Source organism: Anas acuta, chromosome 18 (assembly GCF_963932015.1).
Source record: "Anas acuta chromosome 18, bAnaAcu1.1, whole genome shotgun sequence".
NCBI lineage: Eukaryota > Metazoa > Chordata > Aves > Anseriformes > Anatidae > Anas > Anas acuta.
The window spans coordinates 4,230,599-4,252,569 of record NC_088996.1 but is presented as its reverse complement, the minus strand read 5'-3'; the positions used below and the strand labels follow the sequence as shown (position 1 = coordinate 4,252,569).

At 51.0% G+C, this 21,971-nt stretch overlaps 3 protein-coding genes across 3 annotated transcripts; 2 read left to right on the top strand and 1 right to left on the bottom strand.

Moving 5' to 3' along the window:
* Nucleotides 1-824: 824 nt before the first annotated feature.
* SLC25A19 (solute carrier family 25 member 19) lies at nt 825-9,344 on the top strand. The gene is made up of 6 exons (XM_068654606.1): nt 825-1,060; nt 1,527-1,682; nt 2,492-2,662; nt 3,640-3,823; nt 5,001-5,131; nt 6,230-9,344. The coding sequence occupies exons 1-6, from the start codon at nt 935-937 to the stop codon at nt 6,428-6,430; spliced, it is 969 nt and encodes a 322-aa protein (XP_068510707.1). The 5' UTR covers nt 825-934; the 3' UTR covers nt 6,431-9,344.
* Nucleotides 9,345-10,980: 1,636 nt separating this feature from the next.
* On the top strand, nt 10,981-17,570 carry MIF4GD (MIF4G domain containing). Its single transcript, XM_068654610.1, has 6 exons — nt 10,981-11,137; nt 13,156-13,291; nt 14,031-14,140; nt 14,453-14,608; nt 15,330-15,422; nt 16,569-17,570. Exons 2-6 carry the CDS (start codon nt 13,210-13,212, stop codon nt 16,794-16,796), a joined length of 669 nt encoding a protein of 222 aa, XP_068510711.1. The 5' UTR covers nt 10,981-11,137; nt 13,156-13,209; the 3' UTR covers nt 16,797-17,570.
* A 195-nt stretch (nt 17,571-17,765) lies between these two features.
* On the bottom strand, nt 17,766-21,962 carry MRPS7 (mitochondrial ribosomal protein S7). Its single transcript, XM_068654608.1, has 5 exons — nt 21,755-21,962; nt 20,850-21,041; nt 20,486-20,549; nt 19,437-19,604; nt 17,766-18,568 (listed from the first exon to the last, which is right to left on the bottom strand). The coding sequence occupies exons 1-5, from the start codon at nt 21,808-21,810 to the stop codon at nt 18,347-18,349; spliced, it is 702 nt and encodes a 233-aa protein (XP_068510709.1). The 5' UTR covers nt 21,811-21,962; the 3' UTR covers nt 17,766-18,346.
* Between the last annotated feature and the right edge of the window lie 9 nt (nt 21,963-21,971).

Sequence of the window (21,971 nt, the reverse complement as noted above, 5' to 3'; positions counted from 1 at the left end):
ACAGCAGCTTTGGCTCTGCGTGGTCAGTGCCTGACAGCTCATTTCCAATTTTCTCCTCTTGCCTAAAGAAATGGAAGAAGTCGGCTGTGCTAAGGAGGGCTGTGGGCCGCTCTGCAGGTCATTGAAGCTGCTCCCTTGGCTCTGCCGCTTCTCACCAGCCTTCTTTTACAGGCACTGCCTCTGCCTTTTGTAGTGGGTTTTAACGTACAATAGGAAGAGGCCCAGTGCCACAACCGGCCTGTGGTGGTTCCTCCCAGTTCTGATCAGAGGCAGATAAGCACGGAGTGAATCAGAAACGCTGCCGTCTGCCCGTTACTAGTTTTCATTTGCACCAGTGAAGTCAGTACAGAAATTATTCACAGTATGGCTTGACGTTTTGGGCACTTCTTTACAATGCTGTAGCAGGACACGCTCAGAAGCGTCTTAATTGCGTCTTAATTCGTTCCTTGAGAGGTTCTGCTAAACTTTTCTGTGCGTTATGAAGAGCAGCAAGGTGCCTGTCGTTGTGACTGTAGGGTACGGTTAAGGACCAGCTGCTTTGCACTTAGGGGCTGTGCTCTTGCCCTGCTCTTCCCCTCACCCCCCAGCACCCCGGGGTTCCCCATCAGCCGCCTCATTTCCCTCCCCCACTGCAGCGCCAGGGGGCGGCGGGGCCGGGTCCCCCCGTCAGGGGAGCGGGGCCGCGGGACTACAACTCCCAGCGTGCCCCGCGGCGCGCATGCGCCGAGCGGCGCCCGGCCGGCGGCTGAGGCGGCGGGTGGGGCCCGAGGCGGGAGCCGGCCGGCACCGAGCGGGCCCGGGGGGGGGGGGGGTGCTGAGGGGAGGTTTGGGGCTGAGGGGAGGCTGAGGGGGAATTGGGGTGAGGGGAGGTTTGGGGGCTCGGGGCTGCGGGTGAGGGCTCGGGGCAGGGCGCTGAGGGGCTCCCCGGGCAGGCATGGTGGGCTACGACCCCGAGGCCAAGTGCGTCTCCACGGTGGAAGCGGCCGCAGCGGGCTCGGCCTCCGGCTTCGTCACCCGCGTCCTGGTCAGCCCCCTGGATGTCATCAAGATCCGCTTCCAGGTACCGGGGGGAGCAGGGGGCGAGGAGCCCTCGTGGAGCAGGGCTGGGGGGTGCTGGGCGAGCGGCTGGTGCCTGCACAGCGCTGATCCTGAGCGCCGGCCTTAGCGCGGGTCAGGTGTGGGTCAGGCGGTGGCAGGGCACGTACCGGGTATCTTGTGGGTGCCAGCGGGATCCTGTGTGTTCTTGCTCTGTTCTCTTTTTCTAAATGATCTCAATCGCCTAGTTTAATTTTCGCTGTCAGCCCTACCGATGACCTTTGCGTTGTTTGTGTGCTTTTACTCGTCAGAGACCTACACAAATTGCATCCCAGTCAGGTCTAGATGGGATTCTGCGGAAGGCAGAATGCCTCAGGATGCCTTTGCTTAGCATGGGTTGGCTCTTAGGGTTGTGAGTTCCTCAGCAGGGACACTTGAACATCACTGAAACATGATGTGGCATTTAAAAGATTTTTTCTGTTTTCTTCCAGCTTCAGATTGAGCAGCTCTCCTCCAGAACCCCAGGAGCTAAGTACCATGGCATCTTGCAAGCTGTACAGCGCATCTTCCAGGAGGAGGGGTTGGGAGCCTTCTGGAAGGGCCACGTTCCTGCCCAGTTCCTTTCAGTTGGCTACGGAGCTGTTCAGGTAAGGTGACCGCACATCAGCTGCGCCCAGTGTACCTCTGTAGGACTCTGCTTTGCTCTTCTTCAGACTGGCTGCGTGGGCATATGCAGAAAGGTAGAAGGGTCCAGGTTTACCTTGGACTGATTCAAGGCAGCTCTAGTCACAGAGATGTATAGCTGTGTAATGTTGGTGTCTAATTCCTAAATTAATTTTCCTGAGCTTGCAGAGTAGCGTTTAATTTTGCTTGGCCAGCCTGGAGCACAGCAAGAATAGACTCAGTTCGCGCTCTGCCTGATGTCGCAGACAAGCCCCGTTTGCTCCTGACACTTGGTTTAGCTCTTAACATTCTAAGCCTGCGTGTTTTTTTGCTCTGGTTCACATTTTCTTAGGAAGCTGTTAGGGCAACACAGTCAATGAGGCTGAATTGACAGTATTTTGCACAACATTGCCATGCTTTATTTTTAAGTATTAGCAATATATTTTATGATCAGCCATTCAAAGAGTAATGGGTGCTGTATCTGTAACATAGCAAATACTTTTGGGGATATATAGAGCATGAAGATGAGTTTTCACAGCTCTAAATGCCAGATGCACCAGAAGTGTCAGAGATCAGAATACCACAAGCATTCTTAAGGCTGCTCAGTGATTTTCACAAGGCATTCTTTGAGCACATGCTCCAACAGGTTGCAAATTGGAGGACTTTTGAAGGACAAAGAGAGGAGGTGGTTACAAGCTGTGGGTGGAGCTCGTGGTGAGATGAAAGAAGAGGAGGAGATCTGTGTCAGTGATAGGAACTGACTCCTTGACCTGTGTGTGTTTGTTTCTGTAAGTTCATGGCATTTGAAAGCTTGACCAAGCTGGTGCACAACGTCACCTCGTACAACGCCCGCGATTCCTTTGTGCACTTCATCTGCGGTGGACTGGCTGCTTGCACGGCCACTGTTGCAGTTCAGCCCGTTGACACACTACGCACCCGCTTTGCTGCTCAGGGTGAGCCAAAGGTACGGTTCAGAATTCACTGCTTGGAATTACCATCTCTCGCAGGAGCAATTTTTATTTCTATGAATGTGGGAAGGTTGGAAAGTACATAACAGTCTGTGGGTTAGCGTAAAGGAGCAGGTGCTGTTGTTGGGCAATGTTTGTGTTGTTGCCAAGATATCCTCTGTGCTGTTGACATTAGCTTTCTTAATTATGTTTTGCTGGGTCTGTTTTTGTTTGACTCCTGACAGGTGATCCAGAAAGGAGAAGCTGTCCTTAGCAGGATAACTCGATTTTCGTTTTGGCTGTTGGCCACTTATAGAATACGCTCCCTAGCCTGTTGTGCGTTGTGTGTTTCAAACTTTCCACTTACACAGAGTCATGTTTAGATCACGGTGGGGGTGAAACTTGAAACCTTTCACCTGTGTTTCTTATCCTTTCTTGTGTAAGACCTGGTCTCCGTGCTAATTAGGTCTGTAATAACTAGACAGGTGTGAGTTTGTATCACAACCATTTGTGTTTTTTGTCTTAGCCTGCAGTAGAATGACAGTATGTATTATATTAATTCTGTTGCAGGACCAAGCAGAGCTGTTAATAAGAGAATTAAGTAACTATGGCAGTGATGCAAGTGGTCTCAGTCCACAGCTCAGGTCTGTGCCTTGTTCCTTCCCCTCAGAAGCACAGCTTGGATGTGGGATGCAATGTCAGCCCAGGCCTTTCAGTGCAGAGCTAATGATCCAGCTATTCAACTAGTCTCTTGTGGCTCAGACGTAGGTTTAAATTGTCAGCTTTCTTAAAAGAGCCACAAGGGCTCAGCTAAGAATACCGCGTGAAGATGTGCAGAATCACTTTGTTCATCGCTCTGTGCTGAAAACCAGTCAGTTGTATTTTGGGCAGCGGGAAATTCTTATCCTCTTTACCAGGAAATATCCTGAACTTTTTTGGGTTGATGTTTTTAAGCCTGTTTCACCGGCGAGTCAGCATCTTCTTTATTGTCTAGGTCTATCACAACCTTCGCCATGCGGTGGTGACCATGTACCAGACAGAAGGGCCTCGGACGTTCTATAGAGGTTTGACCCCCACAATCATTGCCATCTTCCCATATGCTGGTCTCCAGTTCTCCTTCTACAACACCTTGAAACAGCTTTCTGAATGGATGATTCCAGCTGAAGGAAAGGAAGGAGGTAGGCTCTTGGGCCAGTGAAGTCAGTGATCTGAAGAGAAAGAGAGGGTGAATAATAGTTTGGGAGACTGTCATAAGCCCAATTTTCTGTCCTATCTGTCCTTTTTCAATGCAACCTCTGAAAAGCATCTCAATTTCCCATCTTTTATTCTTATCCCTGCACATATACTGCACAAGTAAGTAGAGTGAAGTTTACAAATAACTTGTTTTATAGAACGACCATGATGGAAACATGGTTAGTTGGGAAACTGAAGTGTCACCAGAGGGTGTTCTTTCTTGAGCTGTGTCACATTACTCATACCGTAGTAAGACCGTGCTGGCATTATCTTTCTCTCAATTTCAGTAGCGCTGTACAAACAGGACTCAACTTTCCTCAGTAAATCTGCCTACGGGTTCCAGCACAGCTGCTAGAGCAGAGGATTCATTTAGTCTAATTTGAAGCTATTTGATTTGATATTCTTATGTTGATTTCTCGCTCCATTATAAAAGAGCCTCATCTTGATGCAACCTGTCACCTTGACAGTTCTGGAGGCTAGTGCCTCCCAGAGAGAGAGTGGATGCTGCGTAAATGTGTTTGGGTTCCTCAACAGAATTCCTTCAGATGGGGGAACTAGAATTTTCAATATCGTGTCTGCACATTTCCTTTCAGAAGGCTGATACCGATGGTGGTTTTGTGCTGTGAACTCACGTATGTCAGGAAAAAGACTAATACCATAAAATTAACTTCTCACAAGACTTTGTGAAATCGGGCAATGTCAACGTGTGACTTAAATTGACTTTCTGGATGGGAGTGAGCAGTCAGAAGTGCAAGGTTTCCAGTGAGAAACCTTCCTTTTACTGGGAGCCATGCAAACTTTTCTATCCGGTAGTGACGGGTTCTCTGGTGACTCTTTTTTTTGTGCATTGCCACTTGGTAGATAAAAATCATAACTCAGTGCAATGAGCTATCATATCACAAGCTTTTTATGCTCTGGCTCCAGTGGACATTGTAAGTGTGATGCAGAAAACACTGGTTGAGGTTCGGAGGCTCAAACTATACAGAAGAGATGGTGTGATTTTAAAGGGCCTTACTTCTTGTGAAAGGTTATTTTTAATTTACCTCTCATGACTTTTTCATCTGAACTTCCCGCTAATCCTCTTTTCTCCCTCTGCTGTCTTCTCCCCTTTCTGCTTCTCAGGCAATGTTAAAAATCTCGTTTGTGGCAGCTGTGCTGGAATCATCAGCAAAACCCTCACTTACCCTTTTGACCTGATCAAAAAACGACTGCAAGTGGGTGGCTTTGAGCGTGCCCGAGCAGCCTTTGGGCAGGTGAGAAATGTTTGACTTCTGGGAGCTAATTGTTCTTGTTTAATAATGGGAATAGCTGTGTGAATAAATTGATTTATTTTATGATATTGTCCAGCATACCTGCACCTTGCCTTCTCATCCATCTTCATCAGGCAGGCTGTCTTGGAGTTGGGGATTAGTTAGTCAGACAAAGGGGGGTTGATTTCCTTTATTCTTCTACTTGCTGCCTGGTATTTGTGATTCAGGAGTGAATGACTGGCAGGGGATTACACTGGCTTTATGCTAGGATCGCTTGCCAGTATCCTTTTCTGCAATTATTGGTTTGATGTGAAGAATGGGCACCAAGTGTTCAACATATGTCTTATGTACCAGAACATCCCGACACTCAAAGTAAATTAAATGCTTCTGGTGTTCTTAAGCACCATCTGTAGCACCTGGAAATACACTTTAGGGCATGTATAGATCTTTCAAGGAGCTATCTCTTTCTTTTCCTGAAGACTAGAAATTTTCTTTTTTTTATTTTTCTTTCAAATTCTGTGGATCGGAGAAGTAAATCAGTCTGTACCTCAAGAAACTTTTGGATAGGAATTGGAAACCTTAACCCATTGCATTGGATGCTTCTTCCAGTGAAGTACAGAATTTGTTCTTAGCACTGATGTGTCACGATGTTAAACCTTCACGGTGTGACATGATGACATACAGACAGCTAATTTAAAGACTTAAGTGCTGTAGCTGTGTTTTCTTTATGTCAAAAAAATGAAGTTATTTCTCCTTAGAGAGCGAGGGAGATGGCAAACAATAGCAGCACAATCTGAAATAATTGCTTTACAAACTCCTACCATAAATAATACATGCTGTTGTGGCATAAAGATTTTATGGGCATTCCGTTAGAATGATCTGCTCAGGTCTGTGCTGATGCAAAACACGTACTTTCTCTCTAGCAGCACAAACAACCCGACTCTGACACTTTCAGGTAGTTATAACAATAGCCAGAAAAGCATTTCTGGGATGCATGTCTAGATTCTGTTTCTGTGGTATAGCTTGGGGCTCTCTGTGTTCTCTCCCAGGTAGGCTCTCTTGGATTTGTTCTCCTTTAACCTTTTCACCATTCTTTCCCAGGTGCGGATGTATAGGGGTCTGCTGGACTGCCTAAGGCAGGTCATGCGAGAGGAGGGCCTGGGTGGATTTTTTAAGGGCCTTTCGCCCAGCTTGCTGAAGGCTGCTGTCTCTACTGGCCTCGTCTTCTTCTCCTATGAGCTGTTCTGCAGCCTGTTGTGTGCCCTGAAGAACACTGACGGCACCAAGAGGAAGGAAAGCTGAAACGGGCATGCGTTTGGCTACCTGGTGTTCTCCTGGAGGAAGGAAAGCGAAGGCTTTGCTCTGTCTTTATCATGTTGGAAGTGGCAGAGCTCCCAGAGTTCCACCAGCCTGGAGGAAATGCCATCCTGGGACCAAGCAGGAGAAGAAGGTGACTGCAGTTCTGCTGACGATGCTGAAATGCTCTGCTGGAAGCTGTTAAACAGAGCACTTCTTTGTTTCTTTGTTCTGTCTCCTCTAATATCAGCGCACATTTAGTGAGGGGAGGAACCAAGCATCCAACTACTTAGCAGAGCCTGCGCTCTGCAAACACACCCAGGAGAGTGGGTGAATTCCTGTGCTTGCACGGGAGGGATCTCTGATCACAGAGAGGGATCCTGGCTAGCTGCTGCTGCTGCTTACCCGACGTGATAACCACTTCTCAGCACTAAATCTGCCCAGCTTTATTTCCTTGCTTATGGTCTGCTGTTGGCAGCGTGTGCTTTTCTCTGTGTTGCACAGGTAGCTCTGCACCACTGTTGTGAAGTCAGCCAAAACCTCTTAAGTGTGCACAGATCCTTTGTTTTCCTTTTCTTTGCTGCAAATTTTGTCTCGATTGCCACTCACTGGCTGTGCCTTCTCAGCCACTTTAAACACAGTATCTTAGTGGATCATGCTGACTTCAACTCATTCTGGTGAGCTTGACTGTATCTTAAGTGCCAGTTTCTCTTCCTGTGTGTCTTACCATACATCTCTTAAGGTTTTGCATTGTTTTGGTCACGCTGTTTCCAAGTAGACCCTGAGATGAAGAGCCCCGCTTTATGGGGTTTCAGCGCACAAGCCCAATTCTTACTGCAGGGTGCTTTGTTTCCCTGCTGAGTGAGTAAACAAATGCTGTTTTAGAAATATTTAATCTACATAGGAATACTGAAAGAAAGTCCTGTGGAAAGTACTAAGTCTTTTTTTTTTTAAATACCACCTGTGAATGTTTCTAGAGAGTATCTCTGTATTGGTCTCAAAACATTTCTGAACCTCAGTCCTACTGTGGTGCTAGCAAATGAAAATGTTTTGTCAGGAATAGCTGAAGTGACAGAACTGCACATCAAATTGGAATTGTTCAACTGGTGTTTAATGAGAAAAGGATGAGTGAATTATAGCTGGAGAAGTGTTTTTCTTTGAGTTTCAGAGATTTTGCAAATGGTTTAAAAAAAACCACCCTGAATTATGTAAAAGGGAAGAGAGGAAAATGACTTTCTTCCTCCTCTTCTTTTTTTTTTTTTTCAAGCTGAGCAGGGCGTAGCTGGACCAGGGTGTGGAAGGCAGGCCTCCAAGGAAGAGCCAGTGTGATACAAAAGCATGTTAGTCATCTGGTGAATGGTAAAAAGGGCAGAGCACTGCAATTATTTTGGGGATGGTTTGATGGTTCTTCTCTTAACGCAGTTCTCTGTGGCTTTCTTTCGATATTCAGGGTGTTAATCCCAAATGGCCTGGCCAAATTCCAGCATGACCAATTCCATTCTGTTGACGCAATTTCTGCTGGCAATTTGGATTGCATATCAGTGTTACTCACTTATCCTGAACTATTGTGAGAGGCTGTTTTTAAAGAGCAGCTGTTTCACTGGTGGGTGAGATATCCAGCGAGATGCCTTGCAAGCCCAGGGCAAATAAGCAAAATAACTTTGTGTCTGCTGTGGTTTGAGATCTGTGAGTGCACAGTGGCTGTTTCACTTTGAGAACTACATAAAATTAGACTGACTGAGCAGTGTCGGGTAGGAGGCTGATACATGAACCTCTCAGTGTTAAATGCATGCACTGAAAAAAAATGGGCAGTTTTTCTCAATGTTCCTTGCATTTCTCCTTTAAGCAAAGTTTTGTCAAAGTGCCTCCATTCCATTGGCATTTTTCTGTGTTACCTCGGTTCTTCTGAGAGCTCCCCAAAACATTCTTAGAAATGTTTTGCCTTTGTTTACTGTTTATCCGTTGTTCTTGGAAGACATCCTAGCCTGTAATGACTTGGAAGGCATCATAACCAGTGAGGAACTTAGCCTCCTGCTGTCCTTCTGAGGCAGAGAAATCTCGTTTCAAAACAGGCACGAACAGGTTGGGATTGTTCCTGCCCTTTGGCTGCGGGTAGAGAGGAATGCTCATGGTTAGCAGGGACAGGACTGGCTACAGCAGAAGTTTTTCCATGCTGACCTAGACCTCCATACCCCTGTAGGAAACGTGGGCCCATCCATCCTGTTTAGCATTACAAGACTCGTGTTTTCCATTTTGCGTGAAAGAGCTGCTGTTCATCTGCACACAATAGAGGGAAGCTGGTTAGGAGCTCAGCGGTGGGAAATGGAAGCTCTGGAACAGAGGATGATTTTCTTTGCTTTTCACAGGGGTCAACGAATAAAGAGCACAAAACTGTGCTGTTAGGGTGATGTCCGTGGAGCATGCTGTGAGGTGATGCAGATGAAGAGCTTTTGGGTGCGTGCAACCTGACTGTTCCACAGAGAGGGCAGCAGTGGAGAGTGCAGAGCAGCTCCTCTCTGGGGTAATTTTTTCCCCACCCTGCATTCAATGAGCTTGCCTCCAGCAGATGGCAAAGTCGAAGTTTAATTGTTGTGCCAGTCTGGTGTGGACTCCAGAAGAAGCACTCCATGGGCAGAGCACTTTGGTGCACAGCCTGGTTTATAAATCCCTTTGGGCTGCTAAGTGTAGGCCTGTAAAGGCAGCTGCTCTGTCAGTGAGGGGGGGAGAAGGAGGTGACGACCCTCACTACAGAACGTGAGAAGCTGCAGCTCAGCCGCTTTGTCTCTCGCCTTTGGTCAGCAGCATCTGTCCCTGAGAAATTCCTGACGTGCACTTGGCTGACGGGGAGTCGCTGCTGGGGAAGGGGCTGTGAGAGGAGCGTTGCTTTCTCTTAGGGGGGAGACTGGTTTTGTGCAAAGAACTCAGGGGCAGGTTTTGCTGCTGATGCTGCTCCGGCTAAACCCGCTCACACCACTTCAATCTGAATTCCCTGCAATTAGAAGAGCAGCAGACAGGAGAGAGCTGTGGGCCCCTTGTTCTTCCATAAGCTGGAACAGAATTTTTCTTAGAAAATACTCACTGGATCAGCCTGCTTCAGGGGGATCCACACAGCGGGTGACATGCTGTGAGGCTCAGCTGCAGGGATGGCTGGGGATTCACTGAGGCAATGTGGGGACGTGCGTTGCCTGAAATTCCCCTCTCAAGCTGCTCAGCGATTTGTTTTCTTCTAGTGCCTTTTCTCCTCAGAATGTCCAAAAGCACTTTGGCAGGTAAATGTTAGACACGAGTCCCGCGGTGGTTGTGGGATCCACCGCAGCTCTTGGCCTGCCTCGGGCAGGACCTTTACGCACAAACTCCGTGATGAATGCACTGCTTCCTCTAGCACTGACCGGCTCCTTGAGTTCCTCGGGCAGTTGTGTTCTCGGGACGCTCATCCAGAGCTGCCTCGCATCATTTTTAAAATGAAATGAATGTTGTACAGCTGGTTCTGGAATGGACCGTTTGTAATTCGGGTTTAAGTTTCTGTTGTGGTGCAGAACTGTAATTGTCTGCATTTTGCTGTGTTGTCCGGGTGGATCTTTCGCAGCTGCTGTAGTCTGAAAGCATCTGAGCACAAAGTGCACAAAGTGTGTGGCTACCTTTAGAAAGACTGAACATTAAATATTTTGTTATGCTCGTGCCTGGCTGCGGTTTTTCATTCCTTCCCTCCTAGCGGGGACGTGCAGTTGGAGCCTGCAGGGCCGCCGTGGCCCTCCTGCTGCCTGGAAGGGAAAGATAAGGAGGGCCCGCCCGGAGCAGCAGGAGCTGTCTGGATTTCCCTTCCTTCTCTGGTTCCTGGGAGGCCATACAAGCAGGCAGAGCCGCCCCTTCATCCTGAGACACAGGAGATGCTTTGGGCTCTGTTGAGAGCTGACGGGCTCTGTGCAGCCCCATCCCACGGCCTGTCAGAGCCACACTGTTTGTCCCGAGCCACAAATCCACGGGGGATGAGTTCAGATTTGTTTGTACCTGGCCAGGCCACCCAGCGCTGCAGAAAATGTTGACAAACTGCTCATCCTGCATTTCCTGGGGCTGCTCTCCGTTTCCAGCAGCCCGGCTGCTCCGCTGCTGGCTGAACGCTGCTAAAGCTTCAGCCCCACGGGGATCTTCCTCTCTTTGGGAGCTCGGAATCAAAAACACGAAGTGCGTTACACCCCGCTCAGCGAGCTGCTTTAACACTTCCCCGGCATGATTTTTTCCTCCTATTTTTATCCACACACGCACACATTGAGCAGCAAGCAGATCCGTGCCTGCTCGGAGCCTCTCCCCGTAGCTCACCCGCACCTGGAGGGAACAGCCAGGCGCTTCCCACCTGCAGCCGGAGGGGCAGAGGTAGGCAATGCCCTCGGACACTGCCCGGGGATGGGGGGGAGATGCCGGGGGGGGGACCGAGAGGCTCCGGGGGGGTCCCGGGGAGGAGCCGGGAGGTTCCCGGGGGGTTCCCCGGGGTCAGCCCCGCCGCCCGCCGTGGCCCGGCGCTTGCAGGCGGTGGCGCTGCGGCGGCTGCCGCGGCTCTCCCGGCTCGGCCCGGCCCGGCTCTGCCCTCCCCCGGCTCGGGCGAGGAAATGACCTAAGAGGAAACCCGGCCCGAGCCGGGGCTGCGGGGTCCGGGACGCTCCGGCCATGTCCCTGCGCCCCAGCGGCCGAAGGACGGAGCGGGGGCGGCCCGGCAAGGTCGGTGGGGCTGCGGCCGGTTCCTCCCTGCCCTGCCCCGGGGCCCTTCGGTTCCCCAAATTGGGGTAGAGGCGAGGTGGGGGGCTCAGGGAGGCAGGAGGAGATGGGACGGGGGTCCCGGGGGGCTGGGGATGCCCCTCGGGGGGCTGTGGGTGCGCGGTCGGTGGTGGCAGAGGAGCCTCGCTGCTCCTCTCCCCTTCCAAGCAATATTTGGGGCATGTCCAGCCCTTCCCAACAGGGATAACCCCATAGGGCAGGGTGCTGCCATGTAAGGGGCTGATTCCCAGTGGAGCGAGGAAGCCAAACCCAACCAGCTCCTTCCCCAGGTGGCACTGGGACAGTTTTTTTAATGGGAACTGCTTGCAGCAAGCATTTACCCCTGGGAATTGCTGCGCCCGCTGTCACCCGCTGCCACCATGCAGGCGGTGCCGGCAGCAGGACCTCTGGTGCAGACGGGGCCCGGCTGGTTTTGTACTCAGGCTGTGTTTGCTCTGAGCAGGGTTACTTGGCAATACAACGCGGTGGTGTCCATCCCCAGGGAGCCCTGGGGAAGGATGCTCCCAGGGAGGTGCTGGGCGGTGGCAGCACCGACGCTGCCAGACGGGCTCGGGCGCTTCCTGCGAGCCAAGCTGAGCCCAGCTGAGCCGAGCTCTCGCCAGGTTCTCTCCACACACAGCGCTGCCAGTGGGATGCGGGGCTGTCGGTGAGCTCAGGCTGCAGCACAGCATGGTGTGAGTGCAGGTACAGAGGGGGAGAGCCGGCAGAGTGCAGAGCAGAGGGCGGGTGGGGAGGTGTTTGCCAACCAGGCACTGCGCTGGGAGTGCCCGGCTGCTTGGGGATCCCTCCAGGGAGGAAATCGCTGTGCAGTTCGGGGGCAGGTGACACCACGCAGAGTTTGGGCTCTGAGAGGTTTGTTGGCAGCCCCCATGGGGCAGGGTCTGCCCTGGGCCTCCCCAAGAGGCAGGCGAGGAGGGCAGAGCTGGGCCTGTCCCCCTCCAGCGAGCTCCGCTGTGTGCTCTGGGTTATTACGTGCTGTGCCAGGGCTTCGTGGCGAGCAGGGGTCGGGCTGTTTGCGACCTGTTTCTGTGCCTCTAAAGGGCAATGGGCTCTTCAGCTTTAATCGGGGTAGGGACCTGTTTGCACAGAAGGGTGACTAACGGCCGAGGAATTTCGACGAGCTGGCAAAACTCATTTGGCAGATTGCCTTCTCCCCGATTGCGCTGTAGGTCTGGCAGCCTGGCATTTCGCATCCAGCAGCTTGCCTCGTGTGTGTGTCAAAGGAAGCCCTTCCTCCCTGTGCCGGGTGTTGTACCCCCTTGCCATCTTTGCTGCATCACAAAGCAGAAGAAAATGAATCTAGAGAGCATTCAGCAGCGCCGTTTGTACGCAGTGAGCTGCGCTTTGCTGCAGAGGGATGAGATGGGAGCTGTTGTGGGGTTTGGAGGAAGAGCTTGCTGGGTCCTGCTGGGAGTTGAGGGAGTCTGGCTCTGGTGCAGGAGAGAGGCTTGGCTCATACTGGATAGGGTGGATTGGATGCTTGGGTGCTGGTTTTGGACCCTCCCAGGCTTTGCATGAAATCAGCTGAAATGCTGCTTCAAAGGCACAAGGGAGTGGCTGCACGGGGCGCTCCTGCATGTGCTTCCCCACATATAGCCACAAGGAAGCCCAGTGAAGGGAGGTAGCTGTCACATCTGGGGGTTGCCTTGGTGTGCTGTCCAGTTTGAACCTGCAGATCAATAGGCTGAAACACATTTCTCACATCAGAACCATGCAAATGCTCTGAAGGTGAAGCCCAGGAGTTTGTTGTCATAGGCTGGTAGGAAGCAAGGCTTAAAAAGGCATGGGAGTGAGGCTGTGCTCAGATTTAGGGCTGGAGCTGGATGCCCTATGAACAGAGGATTTTTCTTGGGAGCTGGGGGGCTGCCAGGGTAAAAGCCTGGGCTCCACCACTAGCTGGTATTTGCAGAATGGCCAGGTGAACATCTAGCCCAACTAAACCCTGTTTGCTCTTTTCCCAGGGGCTGCCACTGGCACATCCGTTCCCCTGATTCTGCCGTCGGAGGAAGCCGGTCATGGGGGAAACAGGCAGAGAAGAGTATAAAATACAGTCATTTGACTCCGAGACTCAGAAGCTGCTGAAAACAGCACTCAAAGGTCAGCAGGCTTTCTTCGAGCTCCTCTGCCACACTCGGCTTGGCTAGCCGATGGGGCTGGGTGCTCGGACACCTTCTGCTCACATCAGTTGCTAAGTGCAGAAAAGCTGTTCTGTACATGCTGTATGGCTGGGACACGGGTGAAGCTGTTTTCTTCTTGTCCCCCCTCCACCACCACCCCCTCCCCGCTGTTTAATGCTGCAGCTCTTCAAATCCAGCTCCTGGTTCTCAGAGAACTGTGCTCATCACTGTGGCTTTCTCTGATTTTGGGTACCTTCCTCTCCTGCTTTCACCCGGCATCTCTTCCCAGCTCTGGCCTCTCACTCCTCTCCCTGTACCCAGTTCTTGGTCCTCCTGGCCCCTGGGGTCTCCTGCTCACATCTCCGGTCAAGGCCCAGGGGGAGCCTGCATGGCTGGCTCCTGCTAACCAAACTTCAAAGCTGTGCTGGGATTTCAGATTCAGATCAACGTCTTGCTTCTCCTTATTATTGTGCTTTTCTCCATCACTTTTCCATCTTGTTGGCTGTGTCTCCAGCCAGGGAGGACTATTGGAGATGGTATCTCCAAAGCAGCTGGTGTGCAAAAGGGGCAGTGGGAGCGAGCATGAGTTTTTCCACCATATAACGTGGTTGTACGAGGCCCCAGCTAGTACTAGACCAACCCCGGTGGCTTTATAGGCACCCAAGAGCAAGCAGGGCACAAAATGTGCCGGATCCTGACAGCGTTTCTCCTCTCTGCAGACCCCAGCAGTGTGGACCTGGACAAAGTGGCCAATATTATAGTGGACCAGTCCCTCAAAGACTGTGTGTTCAGCAAGGAGGCAGGGCGCATCTGCTACACCATCATCCAGGTAGGAGATCCTTGTGTCCTGACAGTGGAACACCGTTAACCTGCGCTGGTTATTGTTAGCTGGGAGCAAGAGGGGCTTCTTTCCAGCCCTGCACTCTGACCCTTCAGCCAGCTTCTCTCTTCCACTTGCCCCCTGCAGTGGCAGGATCCAGCTGTTCAGCTGGTGAGTGCAGGCAGTTAGATGCAGCTTCCATGCCTCCCTGGGCATCGCAGGAAGGTCTCTGGATGGTCCTGCATCACCCAGATACCAGCACCCCCCTGCCCCTCTCACACCCCGATTTCATCCCTCCGTCCTGCTCTTGTGGGGCCACAGGCAGAGAGCAAACAAGTCGGCCAGAGCGTCTTCCGGAGGAGCCTGCTGAACCGGCTGCAGCAGGAGTACAAGGACAGAGAGGATCTGCGCACCCGGTCACTGCAGGCATGGATCTGCTACGTCACCTTCATCTGCAACATCTTCGACTACCTGAGGGTAAGGAGCTGGAGCAGGAGCACCCAGCTGCTGCTGCCTGTGGGTGCCAGAAGAGCGCAGGGGTCCGGGGCAGGGGTGTTGGATGTGTGTTGCACAGCATCCTAAGGCCACGGCTCAGCAGTGCAGGGGCCAGAGCCAGTTCTCAGCACAAGGATACTCCCAGGCAGGCACACAGCCTTGGAGAGGCAGAGCCAGCTCTGGGAATAGTCACAAAGTCTGAGCTTCCTTGTTTTGTACCTGGTGCTCGAAATCCCGATTTGGCTGCTCCTGAATGTCCCAGATCGAAGTAGTTGCCGTTTGGTCCAAGGGGAGCTGCATTTCGTTCAGTCACGTGGGTGCTCACATCATTTCTAGCCCACGTATTGACGGAGTTTGTCTGCAAGCCTTTGCTGCAGTGTGTGCGCTTGGATGTCTGCTTGGTGTACGTCTAAAAATGATGCAATTCCTGCAGGCAAGAAAAATGCTGTTACAACAAGTGCATTTCCCATGACGACCTGCTTACATTTAAAAATAGATGTTTTCACATCGTTTGTTCAGTTTCTCTGGCTCCTGGAGACTCAAATGTCTGGTCTGCTACGTAAATCCCACCGATGCTGCATTTGGCAACACAACTGAATTCTGCTCCCTTCTTTGAAAAGCAGCAGGGGGAGAATTCTTTAAAATAGCTGCAGCCTCTTCCCTTTCTGCCACCAAGCTGACAGCAGGTCCTGTGTCTTTCCAGGTGAACAACATGCCCATGATGGCTCTGGTGAACCCCGTTTATGACTGTCTGTTCCGACTGGCACAGCCTGACAGCCTACGGAAGGAGGAGGAGGTGAGTGCAGGGAAGTGGGGTGCTCGTGTGCTTATTGTCCAGCCAAGGACCAGCAAAAAGCACAGTTCTGAAGGGATGCAGAGAGGGCTGGTGCAGAGGAGAGCTTTAAGGCCAGGCAGGAGCCTCCCTCCCCCATTTTTGCTGGAAGAAGACTGGCTGGACAGGAGGATTCGCAGCCCAGGAGGCAGGATGGTGTTGGTTCTGACTCCCTTGCCCAGGCTCTGTCCTCCCTTTGCATGGCTTTTTCCCCATTGCCCAAATGATAGGGGAAACCCAGCAGTCCAGCTGTTCCTGGAGATAAGGGCTGTCCTGCATTATGCAGGTTCACCTCTTGTCATGGGAGAAAAATGCAGACAGTGACTCCCCTGTTTTCACAGAAACAACTGCTTTTGCAGCTGAACATCTGGAAACGCAGCTGTCAGCCTGACCTGCTGAGGCACTGCAGGCACAGGAGGTGACAGCAGGTAGCTGCAGAGGCTGTACGTGTGCAGGGCAGCTGTCTGTGTCCTGCAGGGCCCAGTGACACGCTGTGCAATGCTCTGTGTAGCTGCTGCTCATCTGTCTGGGCCTTTGGAGCTGACGCTGTGCCAGATCCCAGCAGGCTGAAGCTCTGCTGGAGCTTTGCACACATCTGGTCAGCGCAGGAGGGTGCAGCAACATGCACAGGACATACCTGAATCACCCTGGGTGGCTGCTGAGTCTATGGGCCCTCGGATGGGCACTTTGGCTTTTTTTTTTTCCTCCTCCATCTTACCTTAGCACAACCCTCCCACCCCTGTGGCCCATTGACTTTTCCCTCTTTAAAGATCCAGTTAGTGCCCGTTTCCTGCAAATCTCTTGACTTTCTAGTTTTGGAGCATTCTTCCCTCTGTTCTTGAAGGCACCTTCCTCCAGCCTCTACTTTCAGTCTTGTTGAAGTAATGGTCTACCTTCAGTCCTTGTGAACATCTCGCAGGAAATTAACATTTTTCTACATGTTGCTGGTGCATTTTCCTTGTAATTTTGTTTGTGAACTGTCACTTCTTGGAAATTCAGAGCAAAGGGAACAGCATGGGTTGGTCTACAAGTGACTGATGGGGACCTGCACAGAGATATGCCAAAGCTCCTCATACCTCTGTACTCAGCTGTCTTCTCTTCCTTTTGCAGGTGGACTGCTTGGTGCTGCAGCTCCACCGCATTGGCGAACAGCTGGAGAAGATGAACTCCCAGCGGATGGATGAGCTCTTCTCCCTCCTCCGAGATGGTTTCCTTCTGCAGGAAGGGCTCAGCTCCCTGTCCCAGCTCCTGCTGCTGGAGATCATTGAGTTCCGGGCCGCCGACTGGAAGATGACGGACGCTGCCCAGAAGTACTATTACAGCGAAGTGACAGATTAACCCCTCTGCAGCAGAGGTGGAGAGATGTCCCCAGCACTTTCACCAGCAAGCTTCATACCAAGTTTGAATTTCTTCTCATGTTAATGTTTTTCTAGCACTTCCTGTAAATAGGGTTTACTCTGGGCACATAACTATCAGTATCAGTCTGCAACTGGTGCTAGCCTGACTTGGGATGTTCAGAGAGGTGGGAAGGGTAGGGCACATCAAAGCCAGCAAGTTCTTCCACTCAGTTTGTTTAATGATGCCCTGCTGCCAGCAAAAGGCAAGGAAGGCTTCTAGCTCAAACCAGCATCTTACACAAGTGTTAAGGAAAGCAGAGTTTAGGCTGAGAGCGTTTTGGTTCACCCAAGAGCCAGCAGAGCTGAAGGAGGCAGAGGGGAAATCTTTCACAGCTCACAGTCCTAAAACAGGTTGGATCTGGTCGTCTGGGACAAGTTACAGAAAATGCTGTGGTCGGATGCCTCACAACCAGCTCATCCAAGTGCTGTGTTTCCCTCCTTCCAGCACGCTGGCAGCACCTGCATGCAGCACAGCCTTCACCACTCGTCACAGCCACCAAGACCTGCCACGGGGCAGCCTGCAGCGGGACAGGTCCCTGAGCACATGTAGCTAGACACAGGTTTTATAAATTTTATACAGTGACTGTTTTTCAAAATTTAGTGAGTTTCAAAAACACTATGTTTCTTAAGAGAATAAGAATGGGAGAGGAAGAAAGAAACCAAAATAGTTTAAATATATGTGCTTTTTTTTTTTCTAATAAAAGTTTTCCACTAACGTGCCCTGCTTTCTCTCTGTAGAGCTGTGAGCAATACTTGAAATACTTGCAATACTTGCTCCTGACTGAGGTGGGGATGCTGTGATGTTTTCTCCTCTGGTGTAGGGTGTCAGGCAGGCTTTAAGCAACCAGGGTAGCTGGAACACCAGTGTGAGATTCAAATAACAGAGATAAAAGTTTGGAATCAAGAAACCTTTCCCATAAAGGACCAGCTTTATTTTTCCTGTTCACATCCCCCAGCAGATCTGTGCAGAGAATGTTGCTGATGACCAGAACCAAAAGGAACATTTTATTGCCTTTTGTACCAATCATGCTAAGGCTGGCTATGGTATGGAAGAAAAAATCCAGATCTGCTCTTCCCTAGCTCTACAGCTAGAAAGAGAAAAACGTTGCTGATCACAGGAGCAGAGACTTAAAAGTCCCCAGGACACAGGTAAGTGGAATAGAGAGATTACTCTGTACAGTGTTGCCCTAACAAAAGCATTCAGGGATTACCTTCACAGGAAACCAATTATTAAACAAACTAGAATGTCTGTGCAGGGGTCAGTAACTATTTCCAATTCCCCATTCCCCCATTCAAATGAGCACAAAGGAAATGAACCTTGGGGGAACTGGAGAGGCTTTCCTTGGCTTAGCTCAGAAGCTATCCAGAAGGGATCTTCCACCTTCCCCTCTTCTCCCCAGCTTCTCTCAGGCAGGCAGCTCTGGGACGCTGTTCCCCAGGCTGTTGGGGTGGTGGCAGTGCCTTGCAGCACACACGTCCCCATCACAGTCCCTACCACCAGCGGAAGTGGGCATAAGCCCGGTTGGCCTCTGCCATCTTGTGCAGCACGTGCTTCTTCTTGATGATGGGCCCTTCGTTGTTGAAGGCCAGGAGCAGCTCCTGGGAGAGCTTCTCAGGCATCAGCATGCGCCGGTGCTTGTTCTCCCTGCACTCAGTGATTAACCACTTCATGGCCAGGAAGCGTTTCCGATTGTCCTTCAGGGGGACTGGGACCTGGGAAAGATTTAAACCCTAAGAGTTATTGCACGTCGAGGGGGCAGGAGCCTGCTGTTCGCCAGCAGTTATACAGGTCCAGCTGGACACCACAGATTTACACCCCGCTGTTATTCCTACGGCAACATACAGCAACCTGCAGTGAAACTAGCTCTGGAGGTCCCGTGTGATCTGTGCCCAGTCACCTCGTCTGCCCATGGAAACTGGACTTTGCTACCAAAACAGAAATTCTGGTCTTGGGTACTGCATGCAGACACTGGCCTTTGTAAGGACCTCTGGCCTATTCGGGAATTGGATGCAGGCAGCTTTGTTCTAGCAGAAGTGAAATAGCCACCATTCCCCTGCACCAAATGACAATGAAATGGCAGCGTGTTTCATTTCTCCATCAGGTCTCGAGTGCTGCAGAGCCCGTATTTAGAGACAGGTTCTGCTCCTGTTTTAAATCTTGCACTGTATCTAGTTAATCATCTCTGCTACACTGACCCAACCAGGGCTTTGGGGCTTCTATTCAAGACACATCATGTAGCAAAGAGGATGCGACTGCTAGCCCCAGGACTGCTGATTCCTTTGCTGTGATCAAAAGGATCAGAGATCAGTCACCTCTTATTCCTTGGACAAATGTTTGCTGCGTACCCTACTTCTTACCTAGTCAGAGAAGCAGAGCCCCATGCTGCTAGGGGAATTGCCATGCTCACAGGCTAGGGTCCTGATCTTGGACAGGGTTTCTAAATGCTGTTTTAATCCAGATTACAAACTGGCTCTCTTTCTGAGAGAGAGAATTCCAAGCTGAAGGGGTGGCAACCACTGCATTTATTTCCCTAGCTAATTCTCCCCCAACCAGATGTGGTCCCAGGCCCCCTCCTTTCACCTGGTAGGTTTTGCCACCTTTCGTGATGTTGCTGAGTCCAATGATGGGCTGGCAGTTTTTCAGAGCCTGGTGGAAAATGACATAAGGGTTGCATTCAATTTTCTCCTTCTCATCTTCTGGAGCTTTGTGGTACTTCTCCAGCTGCTTCCTCTTAATGGCCTCTAGAGTCTTGGGACAAAATCAAGAAAGGAGACATGAAGAGCAGAAGGATAATCCCATTCCGTGGGGTAAGATCACTTTTATAGGCACCCTATTTACGCTTGAGCCTGCAGCTCATTTTTTAGCCCTAACAGGCCTGGCAGGGACTCTCTGACTCAAGTTTTACTTCACCCTTCTCCAGCTCTTCAGTCTCTTTATCAGTCATTGCATTTGGGGTGAGGAGGGCAAGTAGCACAGACCTGGGCCAGGTGCCAGTGCAGTGCAGGGACAAAATGGAGACAAGCAATGCAGGTCTGTGTGCATTAAGCATCCTCTCCTCCAAAGCCTGGAACTCAAGACCCCAGAGCCTGTGTGTTTTTGTGTCACAAGCAATTGGCAATTTTGGGAATATTTAGACAATGTGTCCCCGTTTCAGGGGCTGGAACAATACCAGATGATACCACCAGCTAATAACCATTACTGTATGATAATGAAGGGGTGAAAACTGTGTCATACAGGTGACACATTTGTGGGACTTCATTGGGAAGCTATACAGAAAAAAAGTCATGAAGAGTTAGAAAGAAGATCTTTTGAGAGAATGATGCTCTTAAGGGTAGACAGTTTATGCATACGTAAGGTTCAAAAGGTCCAAGAGACACTGAAGAATGGAAAGTGAGAGTTCTCTGTTAAGCTATCATCACTTGGTCTGTGAGCTGAACGAGGTTGAAATTTGTACAAAGTTTATGCCTGATCATGTAAAAAAATATAATAATGTACATGCAGAGGGAAGCGTGTTAGGATAGCACAGAAGACCTGAATTCAGGTAATTCCTAATTGCAGTGGGCCTGATGTCCCAGCCTTCTGTTCCATATTGTTTTAACCTACTAGTTAGAAGAAGCACGAGTTCTCACCTGAGCCATGAGGCTTCTGGCCAGCACTTTATTTCCATTCTTCATCATCATATTGGTGAATTTGCTGTAAACACAAAGTCCAATGTGATCTGATTTAAATTCTTGTTTCATCACCTGCAGAGATAAGGTCCCCCCCCTTCTGCTTTTCCCATGCTTAAATCTGGGTGCCGCTAGAGCTGCTTGAATCATCTCTAACCATTGTCAGTCAGTGGACTGGCTTGGTGGGAAAAGATTAACCCAAAGAAATTGTGCTGTAAGAGAAGGCAACGTGCACCACAGCAAGTAAAGGCTGAGGAGGACAGCACAGCTCCCTGACGTTCTGATTCCATGGGACCTAGCTGTAAGAGACAAAGCTTTCTCTGACCTGATCATAGGGTCGCTGAACACGGAGCAGGACACACTGGGAGGAGCTGCTTTTATGGGTTGAAGAGCCCTAAGCTCTTGTTTTTCCTTTTCTTCCTCAGACAGCTCATCCCAAGGCTTCCGATACAATTCCTTGTTCACTTCTGGCTCTACGAAGCTGGGGTTGTAGCGAGTCCATCGCACTTGTGTCAGCCTGCAAAGAACAATATGAGAAGGAAGGTTGAACATCAATATACCTGATAAGTCTTAGAGGGAATTTAGACACATCTCAGAAGTGTATGTCAGATTTTAGAGGCATCTCCACCCTCACTACAGCAGAGGCTCTAACGAACTGGAAGGCTCACACTTTCTGAAGAACAATCCCCGCAATCCCACAGGGAGCCTCACTGCAGCTGCAGAAGTCAAACAGGGGCAACTCCTGAGCTGAATGCTGGAATAACTCTTTAAGTGTAACAAAAGCAGAGCGAGAGGCTCCCCTCAGGCCAGCACTGTTCCCTAGCAGTGGTTGCGCCTTGCTCCCACCCAGGTACACCAAAAAACAGGAGCACGGCAGCACCTGGCCCTTGGCACCCCCAGGAGAGGAACCTCGTGAGGGCTGCGAGATCCCAGCATCTGGATGGCTTGAATAACTACACCAGCGCTAGCAGAAGGGGAACAAGAATCTTAAAATAGTTCTGTATGGAAATATTCAGCAGCAGGAGGCCGCATTTCGAGCACGTTGTGGAGAAAACCAAGGGCACCGCAGACATCCCCACACTCCACCGACGCTGGCGGGACACGGCAGCACCCGCAGCTCCGGCCCCAAACCTCATCCCTCGCAAGGAAGCAGCCAGGAGGAGGCCGTTTATTACCCATTTATCGCCCGTTTATCACCCCCGGAGCTAACGGAGCCCCCCCCGCTCTTACCGGGGCAGCCAGGCCCGCAGCCGCCGGCCCAGCCCCGCCGCGCTGGGCGCCGCCATCTTACGCCGAGCTCAGGCCCCGGCGGCGGGGCGGAGCTGGGCTCGGGGCGGGGGGAACAGCCCGGCTGCGCCTGCGGGAAAGCGAATAAAAGCCCCTAAAAAGTGCTGTCCTCCACACAATAAAGCCCACTGCCCGCCCCCCGGGGGTGCCCCGAGGGCTG

Excerpts from the sequence above, each read along its gene's own strand:
- MRPS7 (XM_068654608.1), bottom strand. The coding sequence starts at position 21,810 with ATGGCGGCGCCCAGCGCGGCGGGGCTGGGCCGGCGGCTGCGGGCCTGG. Across the intron at positions 20,550-20,849 it reads TTCAGCGACCCTATGATCAG|CAAATTCACCAATATGATGA; the intron begins GTCAGAGAAAGC and ends TTGTGTTTACAG. Across the intron at positions 18,569-19,436 it reads AAGGTGGCAAAACCTACCAG|GTCCCAGTCCCCCTGAAGGA; the intron begins GTGAAAGGAGGG and ends AATCTTTCCCAG.
- SLC25A19 (XM_068654606.1), top strand. The coding sequence starts at position 935 with ATGGTGGGCTACGACCCCGAGGCCAAGTGCGTCTCCACGGTGGAAGCG. Across the intron at positions 1,683-2,491 it reads TTGGCTACGGAGCTGTTCAG|TTCATGGCATTTGAAAGCTT; the intron begins GTAAGGTGACCG and ends TGTTTCTGTAAG. Across the intron at positions 2,663-3,639 it reads CTGCTCAGGGTGAGCCAAAG|GTCTATCACAACCTTCGCCA; the intron begins GTACGGTTCAGA and ends TTTATTGTCTAG.
- MIF4GD (XM_068654610.1), top strand. The coding sequence starts at position 13,210 with ATGGGGGAAACAGGCAGAGAAGAGTATAAAATACAGTCATTTGACTCC. Across the intron at positions 13,292-14,030 it reads GCTGAAAACAGCACTCAAAG|ACCCCAGCAGTGTGGACCTG; the intron begins GTCAGCAGGCTT and ends TCCTCTCTGCAG. Across the intron at positions 15,423-16,568 it reads GCCTACGGAAGGAGGAGGAG|GTGGACTGCTTGGTGCTGCA; the intron begins GTGAGTGCAGGG and ends TTCCTTTTGCAG.